The sequence below is a fragment of the Panthera leo genome, chromosome C1 (assembly GCF_018350215.1).
Source record: "Panthera leo isolate Ple1 chromosome C1, P.leo_Ple1_pat1.1, whole genome shotgun sequence".
NCBI classification, from domain to species: domain Eukaryota; kingdom Metazoa; phylum Chordata; class Mammalia; order Carnivora; family Felidae; genus Panthera; species Panthera leo.
In genome coordinates this window covers 182,672,609-182,692,883 of record NC_056686.1, presented here as the reverse complement: position 1 = coordinate 182,692,883, position 20,275 = coordinate 182,672,609, and the positions used below count along the sequence as shown (strand labels likewise).

The 20,275-nt window shown below is 41.0% G+C and overlaps 2 protein-coding genes across 3 annotated transcripts in view; one reads left to right on the top strand and one right to left on the bottom strand.

Moving 5' to 3' along the window:
• The window catches only part of LOC122226452 (MOB-like protein phocein), a 43,140-nt gene extending 40,225 nt beyond the window's left edge, over positions 1–2,915 (bottom strand). The window contains exons 1-2 of the mRNA XM_042949621.1: positions 2,833–2,915; positions 2,064–2,228 (exon numbers count right to left, since the gene is read on the bottom strand). Coding sequence (XP_042805555.1) covers positions 2,064–2,228; positions 2,833–2,835 — 168 coding nt within the window. The 5' untranslated portion in view covers positions 2,836–2,915. The remainder of the gene's footprint in view (positions 1–2,063; positions 2,229–2,832) is intronic.
• A 161-nt stretch (positions 2,916–3,076) lies between these two features.
• On the top strand, positions 3,077–14,482 carry HSPD1 (heat shock protein family D (Hsp60) member 1). 2 transcript variants are annotated; one of them, XM_042949603.1, is made up of 12 exons: positions 3,077–3,275; positions 4,428–4,603; positions 5,756–6,008; positions 7,562–7,644; positions 8,164–8,259; positions 8,796–8,889; positions 9,156–9,324; positions 11,132–11,231; positions 12,241–12,486; positions 13,130–13,304; positions 13,591–13,769; positions 13,853–14,482. In XM_042949603.1, exons 2-12 carry the CDS (start codon positions 4,430–4,432, stop codon positions 14,003–14,005), a joined length of 1,722 nt encoding a protein of 573 aa, XP_042805537.1. In that variant the 5' UTR covers positions 3,077–3,275; positions 4,428–4,429; the 3' UTR covers positions 14,006–14,482. The 2 variants fall into 2 exon arrangements, with proteins under 2 accessions (XP_042805537.1, XP_042805536.1); XM_042949602.1 differs by lacking the exon at positions 3,077–3,275 and adding an exon at positions 3,383–3,491.
• Positions 14,483–20,275: the final 5,793 nt, after the last annotated feature.

Sequence of the window (20,275 nt, the reverse complement as noted above, 5' to 3'; positions counted from 1 at the left end):
AATTAGAATGATACCTTAAAAAAATTAATGTTCACTTATTTTTGAAAGAGAGGGAGAGACAGTGCGAGCAGGGGAGGAGCAGAGAGAGGGAGACAGAATCTGAAGCAGGTTCCAGGCTGAGCCTTCTGTATAGAACTCACCAACTGTGAGATTATGACCTGAGCCAAAGTCAGATGCTTAACCGACCTAGCCACCCAGGCAACCCTGAATATTGCTATTTTTTAAAACATAAGTGTAAATCCATGGTTTTGTGTCAGCATAATTTTTTTTGTTTATTATTTTTGAGAGAGAGTGAGTGCAAGCGGGGGAGGAGCTGAGAGAAGGGGACAAGGGATCTCAATCGGGATCTGACAGCAGACAGCCAGATGCAGGGCTTGAACTCAAGAACCATGAGACGACTGGAGCTGAAGTTGGATGCTTAACCAAATGAGTCACGCAGGTGCCCCTGTATTAGCGTAATTTCTGTAATCTAAATTCAATGTGAAAGCTAGAGTGCATATTTCCCAGAATTCTCTGCAAGTTACTTGGGAAAAAAAAACATACTGGAGAACCCTAAAAAATCTTAAATCACCAAATAAAGATTAACCACTCATTTATGCATTTTTATTTCGTAATATTTAGATCAATACACTATAACTAAATTTTAGAGACACTGGATATCATTAGTTTGGATACCATTAGTTTATTATAAAAGAGACATGAAAATTATTTACATGATGAAAGATTTCACAACTTCACTGGAATGGGCAGCTTCACTTCATGCCATTTCAATAATGATTTATTTCAGTCTACATACTTTCCGAGAATGTCACCATCTCTAAATAAGAAATAATCCTGCAAATAAAGAAAACCATTAGTTAAGAAAACTAATAACAAATACTTAACTTATAGGAAATATTAAATTTACACACCTTGTCATCTAGAACTACTTTGGTGCCTCCATATTCTGGGAGAAGAACTTTATCTCCAACTTTCACACTGACTGGTTGGATCTCTCCACCCTTAAGAAAATAAGGATATTTATTAGTAGACATCTAGATCACCAAAAACTTACACCTAACTTTTATTAATCAAATGTGCTCATTCAAATCAAGTGTTAAAAAAGGACTTAGTGGCCAAGTGATATGATTTACATTATAATCATAGTTCACTCAAAAATATCACTGTAGAATTACACTTTGAAATAATGCATACCTGGAGCTTAAACCAAAACCTGCCTTCAGTGTAAAGTTCAACGAGTTATACTGGAAAGCTAACTTAAGCTAATTTTTTAACTATTAAATATTAACTTCTAGACTATATAAATCAGTTTTTAAGACCAGATATACAGATGTCATGTTGGAACTTCTTCCAACACAAAAATTCAAGAGGAGTTTCCAGAATTTGGAACATATACTTCTTTTGTGACTCAATATCCTTTTCATTAAAGTAAAAATTTAAGAAGAGACTGCAGCATAGTGCCCACTCCCCAGAGACTTCCTATTCCTGACTCTGGGACAGCTGTTCCTAGAGCTTTCTTAGAGGCAACTGGAACAATGAATGCAATTAATGTATTTGACCCCAAAGGCATTTATTGTGTATTCTGGCTGACTTTCAGGTCTGAGGTCTAACCAGTTACTGGAGAATGACTATTAAGGCTAGATCCAACCAGTTCTTTTCGAAAGTATGCCAACTAAGGCCAGAAATGGTTAAAAAGATTAGGGCAATTACAGCGTTAGAGGTTAGATCAAGGGTTTAAATTTCCCCTCAACTAGTCAAAGAACCCACAGATCATCTTGAGGAATTTTTTGTTTTAGTCAAAATTTAGAATTTAAAGAAAACACTGGTTATACTCAGCTACCAAATGGCTACTGATTTTAATACTCTGGAACTCTTCCATCCTACAAAATAAGCAACTTTATTTTACATAATCATTTTCGTTAAAAGCGGCATATCAGACATGACTGAATTAGGGAACGATCTTGAAGAAAACAAAAAGCTATTTAAGAGACTACCTTTAATAACCACCAAGAATTTCTTTTTTCTCCTCCATACAAAACTAGTTGCACTTTAGCCCCATTTACCTTTCCTTTAGAGCCTGATCCAACAGCTACTACTGTTGCTTGCAAAACTTTTCCTTGCGATTTTTCTGGAAGCATAATGCCTCCTTTGGTTACAGTTTCGGCTGCACTCCTTTCAACTAAAACTCGGTCAAAGAGAGGAAGAAACTTCCTAAACGCTTGTCCTGCCTGTAAGAAAAGGAGTATTAAGTTTAAAACAAAAGCAGTATGTGATTATGTTCTAAGCGTTACACATCAAAAAGCACGTGTGGCTTTCAAAATTAACGCCAAAACTCCAATTATTCGTTCAAGAAAATCATTTGAATGTTTTGCTCTACCTGCCGAGTTTAATTTCCATTCCGTGTGTGTTAGGGGGTCGTTGCTGCTCCTCCGGTCAGCAGACAGCTTTAAGAGTAACCCTAGTTTATCCCAAGGTCAAATATTTTCCTACCTCAATTGTTCTGGAAAATTTCACAGAACTCAAGTCAACCCCTTTGCCTGGAGCCACGCTTTTCAAGATACTACACACCCACAAAGATCTCGCAGAAGTGGGTCCGCAGCTGCGCGTGAGTCCGGGTTCCCGCCCCCAGGCCCACAAGCATGCGGGGTACACGCGTGCAGAGCCCTCGGCAAATAAAAGGGGTTAGTAGGCCTCACCTCTCCAGGGTTACTGCGGGCGCGGGTCACTGAGTGACCCCCTACCCCTCCCAGTAGGCCTGCAAAGAAGCACCCGGGTACCCGAGCGCTATAGGCAGAGAAGGCCTCTTCGTCCTCCAGCCCACGCGAGACTCACCATGACTCTGGCCACCGCAGTTCCTACTCTGCTCTTGAGCTGCCGCCGCCGCCGCAAGGAGACCCGCAGTCCGACCCCCGGGCCACGTGAACGTGGGAAAAGGCCGCCCAACGCGCAGGCGCGCTTGCTCCCGCCCCCCGCTCCTCCCCGCAAGGGAGGGTGGCTGCACCAGCGCGCCGCGCGATTCGTCCCGAGAGTTGTGCGCCGGGCACTGACGCGAAGACGGGGAGGCGGAAGAAGAGAGGAGTTCTTTCTAGGCTTTTCTAGGCCGCCTGCCGGGGTGAAAGTACTAGCTCTTCGCCCCTCTCCCGGAAATGACGCGCTCTGAACCTTGACCCACAGAGAGCGCAGCGCTTCCCGGAAAGTTCTCGAACCGAGTACAGCCCGGGAACTAGCCTAAGCCGGACTGGGAGGGCTGAGCTCACTTGCCTGGCCCTGCGCGGGTAGGGAGGGGCGGAGCTGGGCGCGGCGACTGCCGATTGCGGGGCCCCGGTGGAGGGGAAGGGGTGGGCGCAGCCCGCGCACGCGGTGCCGCGGGGCGGGGGGAAGCGGCGGAGGGAGGGGACACGGGCTCTTTGCCGTGTGCGCCGTGCACTCTGTCCCTCACTCGCCTCCGACGGCCTGCCTCATCGTCCGCACGCCCTGCCGCTGCCCCGCAGGTATACGGCCTCCCCGCGCCGCCTCTCCCAAACGCCTGGGACCCGGGCCTTTCCCCGTCCGCTGCGGTCCTGCCTGATTGAGCCGGAAGGGGAGAGCCAGGGCTTCCCTACGGCGCCGCAGGCCCGGACCCACCGGGCCAGGCCTTACGGGTCCATGTCGGTGTCCATCACGTGCGGCGTGGATTGCTGGCCCGGGCAGGGCGCAGGGGGGAGGGCTTGCCCGGTAGTTTGTTTGCAGTCGGGGGCGTATATTCACGTGGGCTCTTGTTGCAGCCCTGTCCTGATCGACTGTAGGGCCCCCGGGAGGGTGGTCGCAGCCGCGTGGGAACGGCTTTTGGCCCCGTGGGCGGCTGGGGTACGGCATCTCCACCCTTGACCTTGCTGATGGCGTCCTAAAAACAGACACGTGGGGTTGGGCGTAGAGAGCCGGGCCTTGGCCCCCAGCATCGCGGCCCTGCGGATAGTTTGGTACAGTAGCCCTGAGTAGATACAAAGACTCCTATTACTAAACGGATTTTTGCACCGTCCGGAATATTTTTTTTCCCTTGGTCATTCTGGTTTATAACTTACTCCTTCCTGCAGATTTGGGTTTTTTAGGAGCACTTTTGGAGTGGATTTGCTCAGGAGGCTGTTTTAGCGGTGAAAGATTAACTCGTTTTTAGCGGCTGGGGTAGGTGGCCGTGGGGATTCACTGACATGGTGTACTTTGTGCTAGTTCTCTAGGTTAGGCGTGGAGCGGCCTCTTCAAGCTTGCGTTAGTAGCTGGTGTTTGAACCTATGTTAACGTGGGCCGCGTGTAGGGCAGGGATCAATACAGCTTATATCTAACATTTCTTGTTTTGTGGTGTACAGGTGTCATGTTTGTGCTGTGCTGTAATGCACCACGGATAGTGCTAGTATAAATGTACTGATAATATGATTGTTTTCCCCCAACAGAAATGCTTCGATTACCCGCAGTACTTCGCCAAATTAGGCCAGTGTCCAGGGCACTGGCTCCTCATCTTACTCGGGCCTATGCCAAAGATGTAAAATTTGGTGCAGATGCCCGAGCCTTAATGCTTCAAGGTGTAGACCTTTTAGCTGATGCTGTAGCTGTTACTATGGGGCCAAAGGTATCAATATTTTTATTTTATTGTGTTATAATTTATAGCATTCTGAATTAAGGAATAATATTTTAATGATGTCACATAGACAGTAAATACTTTAGTCTCCATTGTTGAGAAATCCCAGTTTACATAAAAGAGTTCGAAATTACCGCTTAATCTTTTTTTTTTAAACTTGATTTAACGGTCTTAAAGCTTAAGTTTTTTTTCAAATTCGGGAAACTTTATTTCATATGATGTGTGATGTAATCCAGTGGTAACTCACAACTCAAGGTGGGTTCCTAAACGGAAAGTAGAATTAATCTTGCTTGCCTGCTTAAGTTTTGGATTTTTTCCCAGTAGTTAGTATCAAATATTGACGTTAGTGTGTAACTTAGCTCCAGTAATACCTCAAGTATGTGTTTGTAGGTACTAGTTTTACTTTTCTGCTGTTCATTGTCTTCCAAAGCACATTTAAAATGTTAAATCTTCTTTAACTTAAAGAGGTTGGTGAGGAGTAACAACATAACTTGAGGCTTTTGAAGATGATGCACAAGTGTAGTGATGCGTGATTTCAGGTTAACGGTTCCAATATCAAAGTATTCATATGTACTATATAAAATATGGCATTTGCCTGCCTCACACGTAGCACCTTTAATTCAAATCTAGAAGCTGCCAGTACTGTTTGTACCGTGTTTGAGATTTAACATTGAACCAGCCTTGGAAGAGTGAACTGTATTTGTCTTGCTGCTAGTATTTTAGTAACTAAATTTTAAAGCAAGTTTAAAAATAAGTTTCACATTATTTTCAAAGACAGCAGGCACCAGACAAAACTATAAATTACGTGAAGCGTATTCTGACATTTTATTATCTACCAAATTGATTTGGTTTATCTTGTGTTTTTGTTTTTTTATGAGATAACATCTTTCAGTCTAGGATCTATATCTTCCATAAAAGATCATCCAAAGTTATACACTTGGCAACAGAGAGGTCATTTTGTCTGTAACCTAAGAACACTGATGAACCTGCCTTTGAAATTACATGCTGCAGATCTGATTAAATAATGACAGTTTGTGTTGAGGCTTTCAAGTAACTACTTTTTTATTAAAAGTTCCTGTTTTACGCTAAATAGTACTTAGAGAGTATGTGATTCTGTCACTTTTTTTTTCTCTGCAATTCTAGGGAAGAACAGTGATTATTGAACAGAGTTGGGGCAGTCCCAAAGTAACAAAAGACGGTGTGACTGTTGCAAAGTCAATTGATTTAAAAGATAAATATAAAAATATTGGCGCTAAACTTGTTCAAGACGTTGCCAATAACACAAACGAAGAGGCTGGAGATGGCACCACTACTGCTACTGTCCTGGCACGCTCTATTGCCAAGGAAGGCTTCGAGAAGATTAGCAAAGGTGCTAATCCAGTGGAAATCAGGAGAGGTAGGAATGTCTTCATTGTCACCACAGTGTTTTGAAGAAAGTTGATTCTTATTTCTCCTTTCTCTTAAAAACAATCTTACATGGAGTTTTTCTTCAGCAAATAGCAATTGGATGCCTGGTTTATGTGATGGGTACTATGCTAGGCATTGAGAGAAATAGGACTAAGACATTCTTTGTTGTCCTTCCCTTCCCTGTGTCTAGAGACCCCCCAAACCCCCTCTTCCCCCCGCCACCCAAAGGAACAGTTTGGTGGAAGATACAGCATGTTCTGTATACCTTGAGGATAGTAAACTTGTGGGGATTAGAGCAGGGAGAGAGTATTAAACAGTTTTGCTATTTTACAGAGTAGGGCTAAACAAACTATATCGTTCATCCAGGACGTCAAATTTAGTGTGTGTGTATACATAAAAGCAGGATTTGTTTTGTTTTGTTTTTGCCTCTTAACAGCACATAATACATTATTGGTCTTCATTTTGTTCATTATTGCTTGCTTTGGGAAACTAGGCCACCATTTAAAGATCTCCTTAGCATGAGCTTCATGGTGATACAAACTTAAGTCCTGTCACTGCTGTTAATTAGCTGTGTACTAAAACTTGATTTTTTGTATCTTGAAAATGTAATTGCTGCTTATCTATAGGGTGTGTTACTGTCCAAATTAGAGAAGACTTGAGAGTAAAGTGGGGTGCCATTAACAATTTTGTCATAATTGGCATCCCAGCACACTGATGTATCAGCATCCCATCTATTTCAGTGTTTAAGGTACAAATGAATGTTTCATTAAAAGCAGTCTGAATATAAATCATGGACAAATGTTAATTGAGTTTATTAAAATTACTTCCCTGAAAAAATGATTGTTACTACATGCCTTTCTTTGGATTTATTTCTTGAAGTTACCCTTTATCAAAATAAAGGGAAGAGCCAGCACTCATCCCAGTTGAACAAAATGAGGTTCTCATGAATCCATACTGTGCTGCCGTTGACTGTTAAATATTTTATTTATAATTACATATTAAAGGAGGAGATTTCAGATATTAAAACCTGTAGGGGTATAGAGGTCCTGGGTGGCTCAGTCGGTTAAGCATCTGACTCTTGGTTTTGGCTCAGTTTGTGAGATCAAGCCCCAAGTCGGGCTCTGCTGACACTGCAGAGCCTACTTGGGATTCTCTCTCAAAATTAAAAACAACCTGTAGGGGCATAATCCCTTATTTTCAATTGAGAGAAATGTTGGTTGACCCTGTTGGAAACATGCAACATGATTGGACTGGGAATAGTTTACACAGAATGAGTTGAATGGTGAGATTCTTGAAATTATACACCATAGTTTTTTTTTCCTTAGTACAGTTTTCAGAATAATTTTGACCTGGTTCTTCATTTATCAGACTTCCTGTTTGAGTGTGCACCATCCAACTCCATGTGATTAGGAGAAGTGCCAGCACAGAAGTATTGTTTAGGCTATATTAACACATTAAAGCATTTAATATAAATTGGAATTTTTACTTGACAAGGAACCATGAGAGAATAAGCATTGTTAATGGCATTTATTCTTAAATCAGGTGTGATGTTAGCTGTTGATGCTGTAATTGCTGAACTTAAGAAGCAGTCTAAACCTGTGACAACCCCTGAAGAAATTGCTCAGGTAAGGAGTTGTCATATTTTACAATAAACATGTGATTTTATTCCGTTATCACATACCAGTGTTAGAATAACAACACTAACCAGTCACTAACATTGAAAGCATTTTTCTTACTGCCAAAAAACATTTGAAAATAATGCAGTGACCATAGCTGGAGTCTTAGTGGGCTGTCACTTTAGTTCGACATGGCTCTGAGTAAAACTCATTTTTTTTTGTATGGAAACTGTTCTTTAGTCATTTGTCAAAAGGTACATAGTTTTTGTCATGTTAGAATATTACCACTTTTTTTCGGGGTGTGGGGGGAGTCTTTTTTTTTAAGAGTAGTTGTATGTTTATGTCATATCTTTTAAAAACAATGTAGCCAAATGATAATTGAAAACAGAACCAACACTTCCTTAGAACTGTTAGACTGTATCTCCCACACACAGTATCAATTTGGAAGTTACTAGGAAAAGGAAAGGGAGCTGATTGAGAACACTGGCCTTAACTTTTTAACTTGGAAGAGTAACTTGATTGTTTTAGGTTGCTACCATTTCTGCAAATGGAGATAAAGAAATTGGCAACATCATTTCTGATGCAATGAAAAAGGTTGGAAGGAAAGGTGTCATCACAGTAAAGGCAAGTGTGATTTTTTTTTTTTGTTTTTTTTAATTTTTTTTTTTTTTTTGGTGTTTATTTATTTTTGAGACAGAGACAGAGCATGAATGGGGGAGGGTCAGAGAGAGGGAGACACAGAATCTGAAACAGGCGCCAGGCTCTGAGCTGTCAGCACAGAGCCCGACGCAGGGCTCGAACTCACAGACCGTGAGATCATGACCTGAGCTGAAGTCGGCCACTTAACCGACTGAGCCACCCAGGCGCCCCAAGTGTGTTTTTTATGATAGCTTGGTATGGGTTGTCTGGTGATCAAAACAGTTTTCCAAATAAAACATTCAAACTGTGTGTTACATACATATATATAACACATCGAATATAAAAATTCAAATATGTATTTTTGAAGTTTTTGCAGAACTGGGAGTTGGATGCCCTGGGGCATTTGCATAGTTCTGCCTGGATCCTTTATGATCAATGGGGTCTCCTAATCTGGTCCATAATTAAAAATTTTTGTGTTTCTTTAATGAAATTCATACAACTAATTGTTTAATTTGTTATAGGATGGAAAAACACTAAATGATGAATTAGAAATTATTGAAGGCATGAAATTTGATCGAGGTTATATTTCTCCATACTTTATTAATACATCAAAAGGTAAGAGCAAGTCAGTAAATGAAATAAAAAAAAATAGAGCTTGTCATGTGTCGAACTATAAGCATTAGGCCATACTTCTAAGAAAATAAACTTATGTATTCCAACAGTTACTGTAAATGACAAATGAAAGTGGAAAAACATGAACTCAGTAGTCACTTGAAATGTACTGAAATTGGGTTATAGCTTTTTCATTTAAAGAAATTGCAGTTATTTCAAAATATTGTTAATGTTTTAACATTGATTTAAAATGTTCTTTGTTTTTGCAGGGCAGAAATGTGAATTCCAAGATGCCTATGTTCTGTTGAGTGAAAAGAAAATTTCTAGTGTCCAGTCCATTGTACCTGCTCTTGAAATTGCCAATGCTCACCGTAAGCCCTTGGTCATAATTGCTGAAGATGTTGATGGAGAAGCTCTGAGTACACTTGTTCTGAATAGGTAATAGGCAGGGGTGTTTGGTTTACATTTTCGGATGAAAGGCAATTTTTTGTATTGATGTTTGAAATCTCTATTACGTACCCTCACATTGAACCACTTGTGTTTGTATTTAGAGTTATGTGTGATACAGGTGTGCTTCATGAACTCTTGGTCCAGTTATAATGGTTCTTTGTTTTTGAATGGGTTCTATGTGAAAATCCATAGTATTTTGTGCAACTTTCTCATAAGATAGCCTAATTTTGTATGGTGTCCATTTTTTATTATGAATGTTTACAGTTGCTTAGAAGAAATGACTAAGTTTTTATCTGGAAAAATATTTTTACAATTACAATTTTGAATGAGAAGTAAACTATCATTTTCTGAGCCTTAGATCAAAGTGTATTTAGCTATCAGCATTTTACATAATCTGTTAAAAGAAAAAATTAATAGGCTGAAATAAATTGGCACTCAATCTAAGATAAGTTGAGGTTAAGATAATTTTTTTTTAATCTATAATGTATTACTTTTGACTTTAAGGCAGGTGCTTAATGCTATAAACAGAATCTTAGGGCATTAAAAAAAAATAAGTAATCTCTACAGCCAACGTAGGGTTCAAACTCACAACCCCAAGACCAAGAGTTACATGCTCTTCCAACTGAGCCAGCTAGGCGCTCCTTAGGACATCATTAAAATGTGCTCCTAATCCTGGAATTGAGGTATCTTAAAAGTAATATTTCCAATTTTATTATAATGGAAATGCACAAAGGAAACGGGTATGTGGGAGAGTTACATGGCTTGACCCAAAAGCTCTGAGTGAGTTTACTTATCCTGGAATGTTTGTTAGCTTGGATTTGCTTTTTGGGATCTGAAAAGTCTTATTGTAGGATTTGAAACCAAAATAAAAAAACAATAGACCTACAGAGTTTCACTGAGCCATTTTACTGGTAGCTGTAAAGTTGGGTGTCTGATTTTCTTGGCATATTATCAGAGTTTACCCCTCTGATTTTTATTTGGCTCTAATAGACCAGTTTTGTTTTAGTGTCCATATATTCCTTCTGTTTCACTATCTGGTCTCAAGTGAACATTTCTTTGATTATATATTCCAGGCATTCAGTATCTGATAAAATTGCAGGTGAGCTTAATGTTATTATCAGTAATACTTATATTTATGAAGGAACCAGATTAAGAACACTGCTTGCTCAAATGTAACTGTAGTAGTAACTTGATTACTACTAAATGGAACCCATAGGGCAGTAGTAAATGCTCATTAGATCCCCAAATTTAATATTTAAATATTTTAAAATTAAAATGTAACTCTTCTGATTTTTGAAAATTATAAAATATTTAACACTATGTCATAGTTAAAGGTGTTTTGCTTATGATAATATTTTTGTTCCTGGGTCTAGTTTAACTGGAAAGTAAGGTCAGTAGTTTATTACGAAGGTGATTGGATATTGGCAAATACGGATGAATGGAAAGTTGCCCTTTCCTGTCTTAATTTGACCAAAAGTTGTAAGAAAGCCAAAAATTGTAAAAAGTGTGGTTTCCGGGGGCGCCTGGGTGGCTTCATCTGTTGAGTGTCTGACTTCAGCTCACGTCATGATCTCACAGTTTGTGGGTTTGAGCCCTCTATCGGGCTCTGCACTGACAGCTGGAAGCCTGGAGCTTGCTTCAGATTCTCTCCCTCTCTCTCTGCCCCTCCCCTGTTTGCATGCTCTCTCTCAAAATAAAAAAAGTATGTTTCCTAAGTAATCATAGTACTTAGAATTTAAGAACTAGATAAGCATTTTTAAATTTAAATCTGATTTTTATTAACTGTTCTTAACAGGCTGAAAGTTGGTCTTCAGGTTGTAGCCGTCAAAGCTCCAGGTTTTGGTGACAATAGAAAGAACCAGCTTAAAGATATGGCTATTGCTACTGGTGGTGCAGTAAGTAAAATAAATGTGATGTTGGTTTACTGAAGATTTTATACTTCCAGGTCTGAAGTTTATAGGTAAATTTTATATTTTTCACGGTCAGATATTATCTAAACTATTAATTTGTGTTTATGTTGGATGTTTAGGAGGTATAGGTTGGATTAAATGCTGCTAAGGTCCCTTGTCTAACTTACCATGAGTCTAGCCCAAGAATAGGGTTATTTGACTAATTTGTTTTTTTGTTTTTTAATTTTTTTTTTTTAATGTTTATTTTTGAGAGAGAGACAGAATGCGAGTGGGTTGGGACAGAGAGAGAGGGAGACACAGAATCTGAAACAGGCTCCAGGCTCTGAGCTGTCAGCACAGAGCCCGACATGGGGCTCAGACTCACAAGCTGCGAGATCATGACCTGAGCTGAAGTCGGACGCTCAACCGACTGAGCCACCCAGGCACCCCAAGACTAATTTGTTTCTAAGAATATTGGCTGGGTGGCTCAGTCAGTTAAGCATCCGACTTCGGCTCAGGTCATGATACAGCTCGTGAGTTCAAGCCCTGGGTCGGGCTCTGTGCTGACAGCTCAGAGCCTGGAGCCTGCTTCAGATTCTGTGTCTCCCTCTCCTCTCTCTGCCCCTTCCCTCCCTCTCTCTTGCTCTCTCTCTTAAAAACAGTAAAAAAAAATTTTTTTAATAAAATACTGTAGAAACCACATAGGATTTAAGAGTTTAGGCCTAAGGTCCAGTCCTGATATCACCAAAAATATGACCTTTGAGGAGTTGTTTGAGTTTATACTTTCCTCAAATAAAGCTAATGTTAATTTGATTAACTGAGAAGTTGGAAATGCAGTGGGAAAACTCTATCAAGTCTTCTCTGGACTAGTCATAATCTTAAAATCTCATGTTTCAAAGAAATACAGTATTATAAGATGTTTTCCTCATCAAAACACCCATGTGATGTATTACTGACAGACTTGGTACAGTGAAAAACTAAGCTGCAAGTGGTTCATTTTTAAATGTTTTTGTAGGTGTTCGGAGAAGAAGGGTTGACTCTAAATCTTGAAGATGTTCAGCCTCATGACTTAGGAAAAGTTGGAGAAGTCATTGTGACCAAAGATGATGCCATGCTCTTAAAAGGAAAAGGTGACAAGGCTCAAATTGAAAAACGTATCCAAGAAATCATTGAACAGTTAGATATCACAACTAGTGAATATGAAAAGGAAAAACTGAATGAACGTCTGGCAAAACTCTCAGATGGAGTAGCTGTGCTGAAGGTAAGATTCGTTGTTGTAAATGAGCTTCCTAGGTTCTGAGCTCAAGAATGATTTTGTTTCTGTGGTATTCCCCACTAGGGCCATGTAACTAAAATGGGGAAATAACTTCATCATGGAGATATATATTATACAAAATTTCTTTGTTGGAATATTCCTTCCTTAAAACCAAGATGTTTTGTTAAAGATCAGGCTGACGTTGGACTGATGTAGGACACTCTACTCACCCTATTAGCTATTTAGTCATGCAGTCACTTTTAACAAGTAGGCAACCTTTTTTACGTGGTCTTTTTTTTGGTGTTTTTTATTTGTTTGTTTTTTAAGTAAACCCAGTGCAGAGCACCTAGGTGGCTCAGTTAAGCGTCTGACTCTTGGTTTCAGCCCAGATCATGATCTCACGGTTTGTGAGTTCAAGCCCCACATTCAGTTCCGTACTGACAGTGCAGAGCCCGCTTAGGACTCTCTCTCCCTCTTACTCTGCGCCTCTCCCACATGCCCTCTGCGTGTGTGTGTCTCTCTCTCTCGCTCTCTCTCGCTCGCTCTCTCTCAAAAGTAAATTAAAAAATCCAGTGCTTTTTAATGACTCTTGCCAGCCAGCATCTTGAATCAGAGAAGCCCATACTAACTGGAATTCTTTTATTCTTAGGTTGGTGGCACAAGTGATGTTGAAGTGAATGAAAAAAAAGACAGAGTTACAGATGCCCTCAATGCTACCCGAGCTGCTGTTGAAGAAGGCATTGTTCTGGGAGGGGGTTGTGCCCTGCTTCGGTGCATTCCAGCCTTGGATTCAATAACTCCAGCTAATGAAGATCAAAAAATTGGTAAAACTGCCTTACAAATGAGTTTATTTGCAGCGTGATTTTAGTCTGCTGTAATAATATTGTTGCCCATCAAATAGAACAATAAATCACAAAACAATTACCAGTATAACAAAGGAAGAATAACACTAATAATCAGAGGACAGATGAAAGATGAAATCACATCTCTTGGGGGGGGAATGATTTGACCTGTGGAATTTCCCAGTTGGGTTTTCCCTGTATCAAATTGTGTTGTAATTTTTACAAAAGAAAGAATGAAACCAAATTTGCTAAAATTTGTTTTCTTTAGGTATAGAAATCATTAAGAGAACACTCAAAATTCCTGCAATGACCATTGCTAAGAATGCAGGTGTTGAAGGATCATTGATAGTTGAGAAAATTATGCAGAGTTCCTCAGAAGTTGGTTATGATGCTATGCTTGGAGATTTTGTGAATATGGTAGAAAAGGGAATCATTGATCCAACTAAGGTAAATGGTTGGCCATTTTCTAAAAATGCTTTTTTATTTTTTACTAAGGATAAAGGTAATATTTTATCAAACTTTTTCCTTAGGTTGTAAGAACTGCTTTATTGGATGCTGCTGGAGTGGCCTCTCTGTTAACTACAGCAGAAGTTGTAGTCACCGAAATTCCTAAGGAAGAGAAGGACCCTGGAATGGGCGGAATGGGAGGAATGGGAGGTGGTATGGGAGGTGGCATGTTCTAATTCCTAGAATAGCGCTTTACCATTGTTAATGAACTGTGAGAGGAAGCTCAAGGCAGTGCTCCTCAAGAATAACTTCAGAGAAGTCAGTTGAAGGAAATGACTGAAGAAAAGGCTGGCTGATGTTTAAGAAAATCACTATAACCATCAGTTACTGGTTTCAGTTGACAACATATAATGGTTTACTGCTGTCATTGTCCATGCCTACAGATAATTTATTTTGTATTTTTGAATAAAAAGACATTTGTACATTCCTGATAACTGAATGCAAGAGCCATGTACCAATGTACTGCTTTCAACTTAAATCACTGAGGCATTTTTACTATTATTCTGTTAAAATCGGGATTTTAGTGCTTGCCATCACCAGATGAAAAGTTAAGAAGCAGCCTTTCTGTGGAGAGTAAGAATAATTGTGTACAAAGTAGAGAAATATCCAATTATGTGACAACCTTTGTGTAATAAAAATTTGTTTAAACTTAATCGTGTTAGCTTTTCCGTGATCTAGAAGATAAGAGAAATTGAAAGCCAATAGACAAAGAGGGGTAGGGGTAGGATTTGGTACAAGTGTGTAAAACATTTCTGCGTGTAGCATATTCCCGTTTCTCTTTGCTACAATTATGTTACTACGTAGATAATGAAATTTTAATATTTTTTATTTCTTTCTGAAAGGCAGAGAGGGAGACACAATCTGAAGTAGGCTCCAGGCTCTGAGCTGTCCACACAGCTCCACTCCAGGCTCGAACCCATGAATGGTGAGGTCATGGACTGAGCCATTCAGGCACCCTATGGTAATGGAAATGTTTAAAGGTGACAACTGATTGCTGTGGACACTATTTTATGTGTTGAGGTCTGGTCATAAAGGGGCAATTTGTCATTTCTTGTGGAGGTTATAGTTACTGCTTCAAACCCTCAGCATAATAAATGGATTCCTGTTGGGTACCCACAAGTGAGGAGGGCAGGGTGTGTAGAAGGGTGTGCTTCAGTGGAAAGGGAGGTATGCCATTCAAGCATAATGGACAGTGAGGAAGGGCATCCTTGCTTGGTGGGGTCAGCCCAGTGTCTTCACTTTTATTTAAGAACGTAAAGCAGATTTTTTTTTTTTTTTTTTTTTTTTTATTTTTTTTTTTTTAATATATGAAATTTACTGTCAAATTGGTTTCCATACAACACCCAGTGCTCATCCCAAAAGGTGCCCTCCTCAATACCCATCACCCACCCTGCCCTCCCTCCCACCCCCCATCAACCCTCAATTTGTTCTCAGTTTTTAACAGTCTCTAATCGTAAAGCAGATTTTTGGCTCAATGCACTGGAAACAGTATGGAAATGTGTGTGTGTTTTTTTTTAATGTTTATTTTTCAGAGCACGTGAGCAGGGGAGGGGCAGAAAGGGAGGCAGAATCCGAAGCAGGCTCTGTACTGTCAGTGCAAAACCCAGTGTGGGTCTCAAACCATCCAACTGTGAGATCATGACCTGAGCCAAAGTCAGACACTCAACCTACTGAGCCACCCAGGTACCCTGAAATGTGGCCTATTTTTAAAATAATACCTGGGTGTGGGGCATGTTGGGGGCAGGATGATTTGCAAGACGTAACTTTGCTTTCTAGATTTACTATATTATGAGTTGAAGGCAACAAAATCTTGCCTAACAACATCTAAGTTCCTGCCTTCACCTGTGCCAAGGACCTAGTCTGTCTTGGCTACAGAATGTAAATCTGCTCTAGATGGGAAGGATCTTGCCCGCCACTCGGTTTGGTCTTGGGGCTGCTGCTTAGAGACTGGTAGAAGCTAGGCATTGAGGCAGTGCTCTCTTTGTATACAAAGCTTGGGCAGAAACAGGAATAATAAAGTCCATCACAGACCAAAAGCCAAAGTCACTTGAAATCTGCACCTAGGAATACCTGTGCTTTCCTTGGTTTCGAAAAAGAATGACCATAGATTAAAGGGGACTGAATAATGGGCATTTTAAGTGAATACAACTTGCCTAGAATGTAGTTTTAGCTACATAAGTAGCTAAAGGCAAACCAGTTTCAAAAGAGAAACCTTAGAGAAAGGGTTTAATATAATTTATTATCTTAAAGGCCAAGCTCAGGGTGCCTGGATAACTCAGTTAAGCGTTCGACTTCGGCTCAGGTCATGATCTCCCTGTTCGTGGGTTCGAGCCCCGTGTGGGGCTCTGTGCTGAAAGCATGGAGCCTGGAGCCTGCTTCACATTCTGAGTCTCCTTCTCTGCCCTTCCCTTGCTCGTGCTGTCTCTCAAGAATAAGTAAACGTTAAAAAAATAATAATAATTTTATAAATGTTTTTAATGTTATTTTTGAGAGAGTGTGAGTGGGGGAGGGGCAGAGGGAGACACAGAATCCAAAGCAGGCTCCAGGTTCCGTGCTGTCAACGCAGAGCCTGACCCAGGGCTCGAACTCATGAACGTGAAATCACGACCTGAGCTGAAGTCTGACGCTTAACCGACTGAGCCACCCTGGTGCCCCCCAAAATAATTTAAAGGCCAAGCTAGGTGATGGGAAGGAAAGGTAAGAGATGAGAAACACCTGGACTTTGAAAGATTATTAGAGGGGTGCCTGGATGGTTCAGTTGGTAAAGTGGCCGACTTCGGCTCAGGTCATGGTCTTGCAGTTCACAAGTTCAGGCCCCACATCGGGCTCTGCACTGACTGCTCAGGAGCCTGCTTTGGATTCTGTGTCTCCCTCTCTTTTTGCCCACCCTCCCTGCCTACTCAGACTCTGTTCTCTCTCAAAAAAAAATAATAAAATTTTAAATTAAAAAAAAAGATTATTAGAATGACCAGTCTAAAGAGAGCACAGGAGGGGAAGAAAATAGTGTTATGTGGTAGACCTTAGACTAAATGTAGTACTGCATTAACTCTAAACAGTCTTGGATTGGGGACTACTTATTAAACCTACGCTACATGTAATGTAAACAGGCTGTGAGAGGTTAAGTAGCTTATACAAAATCTCAGCTATTAAGTGGCAGACCCCAGATTTAAACCAGGTTTGAAGAACTTAAACTCTTAAACCAAAGAGGCAGCCTGGAATGAACTCCTAAACGAGGATTAGGCAATTGTAAAACCCTCTGAAAGCTGCAGCCAGAGAAATTGATAGATTGGGAAAGTACCTTTTCCCTGTTACTAACCTTACAGATTAGCAGGAAGGCATTTCTGTTCCCTCTCTCCACCCCTATACTCTGGGACAAGAAATAGAATCATACAGGAAAATAGAAAAGACTTACAGATTCTGCCATCTGAGAGTCCCCCAATGAAAATGCTGCCTCACCTGGTCACCTGACAGTGAAACTCACTAGTCAGCGTGCCCTACATTAATGCCAATAAGCTTTTTAGTATCTTGATTTCAAATATTAATGGACAAACATGAACCATTAGACAATCAAGCCTCAGCATGAAGGAGAATAGCAAAAACCATAAGGGACCTAAGGGAAACTTTAAAAATTGTAATATGTTAAAGAGATCTTGTTGCCATAAACCGTGGCTCAGTTCAGCATCTTCACTTCAGCTCAGGTCATGATCCTGTGGTCCATGAGTTCGAGCCCCACATCAGGCTCTCTGATGTCAGCTCAGAGCTCATTTTGGAACCTGCCTCCTGCTTTCTGTCCCTCCCCCACCTACACATTCTCTCTCTCTCTCAAAAATAAGCATTAAAAAAATGAACAATTAGAAAACATTCATGGAGGAGCACCTGGGTGGCTCAGTCAGTCAAGCATCCAACTCTTGGTTTTGGCTCAGGCCATGATCTCATGGGCGAGATTGACTGCAATGTTGGGCTCCGTGCTGAGCATGGAGTCTACTTGGGATTCTGTCTCTCTTTCCCCTCTCCCCTGCTGGTGCTCTCTGTCGCTCTTGCTGTCTTAAAACTTTTTTAAAAATAGGGGCACGTGGGTGCCTTAGTTGGCTAAGTGTCTGACTCTTGGTTTCAGTTCGAGCCCCACATCAGGCTTTGTGCCGGCAGCGCGGAGCCTGCTTGGGATTCTGTCTCCCTCTCTCTCTGCCCCTCCCGTGCTTGCTCTTTGTCTCTCAAAAATAAAAACAAAAATTTTAAATAAATTTAAAAAACATTCTTGGAAATTAAAACTGTGGCAAATGTAAAATTAAGAGGGCTGGGAGACAGAATTGAGGAACTCTAAGAGGCATATCAAAAACATGGAAAATCGGAAAAACAAAGATTTAATACAAGGGGCACCTGGCTGGCTCAGTCAGTAGAGCACGTGACTCTAAATCTTGGGGTTGTTAACCATGTTGGGTGTGGAGATTACTTAAAAGTAAAATATTTTTTATTTGTTAGGTGTTTACTTTCTTAATCTGAGAGAGGGAGAGAATCCCAAGCAAGTTCCGTACTGTCAGTAGAGAGCCCCGTGTGGGACATGATCTTACGAACCATGAGATCATGCCCACAGCTGAAATCAAGAGTTGGACGTTTAACCGAGTCACCCAGGTGCCCCTCAAACAATTTTTTTTTTAAGTTTTTTGGTTTTTTTGAGAGAGAGGGTGTGCACGTGTGGGGGAGAAGGGCAGAGGGAGAGAGAATCCCTAGCAGGCTCCATGCTCAGTGTGGAGCCTGACTCAGGGCTCAAACTCAAACCGTGAGATCATGACCTGAGCCCAAATCAAGAGTCAGATGTTTGACTGGACTTAATACAAGAGATAGAATGTCTAATTGTTTAGGAATACCTGAATGATAGAACCAGAGAACATGGGGAGGAAATGATCAAACAAATGATTCAAAGAAATTCCTCAGAATTGAAGGAATAGAGTCTGACTGAAGGGCTCTCAAGGGGCCCAGCACAATTAGGGCCAGGCAACAGGACAGCATGCAGTTTCAGACTACCCAGGATAGAGTAGATTTTAAAAGCTCCCAGAGGGCACCTGGGTACCTCAATCAACAGACTGTGGCTCAGGTCATGATCTTGCAGTTCATGAGTTGAAGCCCTGCGTCAGGCTCTGTGCTGACAGCTCAGAGCCTGGAACCTGCTTTGGATTCTGTCTCCTCTCTCTGTCCCTCCCCCATTCACTCTCTCTCTCTCTCTCTCTCAAAAATGAACATTAAAAATTATAAATAAAAGCTTTCAGAATCCAAAAAAATGGATGCTATACAAAGAAATGGGAATAACAGTGGCATAAGACTTCTCAAGAATAAATAGCACTGGATGCCAGAATACAATGAAGTCAGATCTTCAAACAGGATGGAGAGGATGTTATCCCTAATGTAGAGTTCTGTACTCAAGTGTGAATATAAAACAATGACATAATCAGACACAAGGATTCTAAAAATTTAGCCCCACTTGCCTTAGGAAACCACTAAAGGGCTTGTTTCCTCAGCATTTGGAAGGTAAATTAAAAATATGAGGCCAAGATTCAGGACGTAGGGAGCCCCTAAAAAGAGGGGGAAGGAAAACCCTAGATTGACTGCATGGGAGCCCTAGGATTACAGCTGCACAACAGACTAGAGAGCAACCAGTTCAGACTGGAGGATAAAAGTGGCTGCAAGTAACTGAACGACTGAACTTCAAGTGGTTTGGACACATTAGAGGCTTGTTTTCCCACAGAACCAGGACAAAGATGACAACTAAACGGTTGGTTCACTTAGCACTTGATGTTAGAGTTGCAATATGCCTTCTCTGGAATTACCGCCTCTTCTCTGAAAAGGCAGCAGGTGTAGCTGCAAACTTCATGTCCTCACCATCAGGCAAAAACCAAGGAAGAGACGTTTCTTCCAACTTGCTTTCCACAGATAAAAAACCTTATCTAGCAGTGCTCTTCCATCAGTCTTCCCCTATGAATCCAATGACCAGATGTCACTTCAAAAGTTTATTGGGGGTGGGGGCGCTGAGTGGCTCAGGTCATGATCTCAGGGTTCATGAGTTTGAGCTCCGCCTCAGGCTCTCTGATGTCAGCACAAAGCCAGTTTCAGATCCCGTCTCCCTCTCTCTGCCCCTCTCCTGCTCACAATCTCTCTCTCAAAACTAAACGTTAAAAAAAGAAAGGAAGGAAGAAGAGAGAGAGGAAGAAGAGAGAAAGAAAAAAGAAAAAAAAAAGTTTATAGGGGCATCTGGGTGGCTGTCAGTTAAGCACCCAACTCTTGATTTTGGCTCAGGTCATGATCTCATGGTTTGGGGGTTTGAGCCCCACATTGGGCTCTGTGCTAATAGTACTGAGCCTGCTTGGGACTGTCTCTTCCCTAATTCAGTAAACTTAAGGGGGTAAAAAAAAAGGGGTGCCTGGGTGGTTCAAACAGCCAATTTCAGCTCAGGT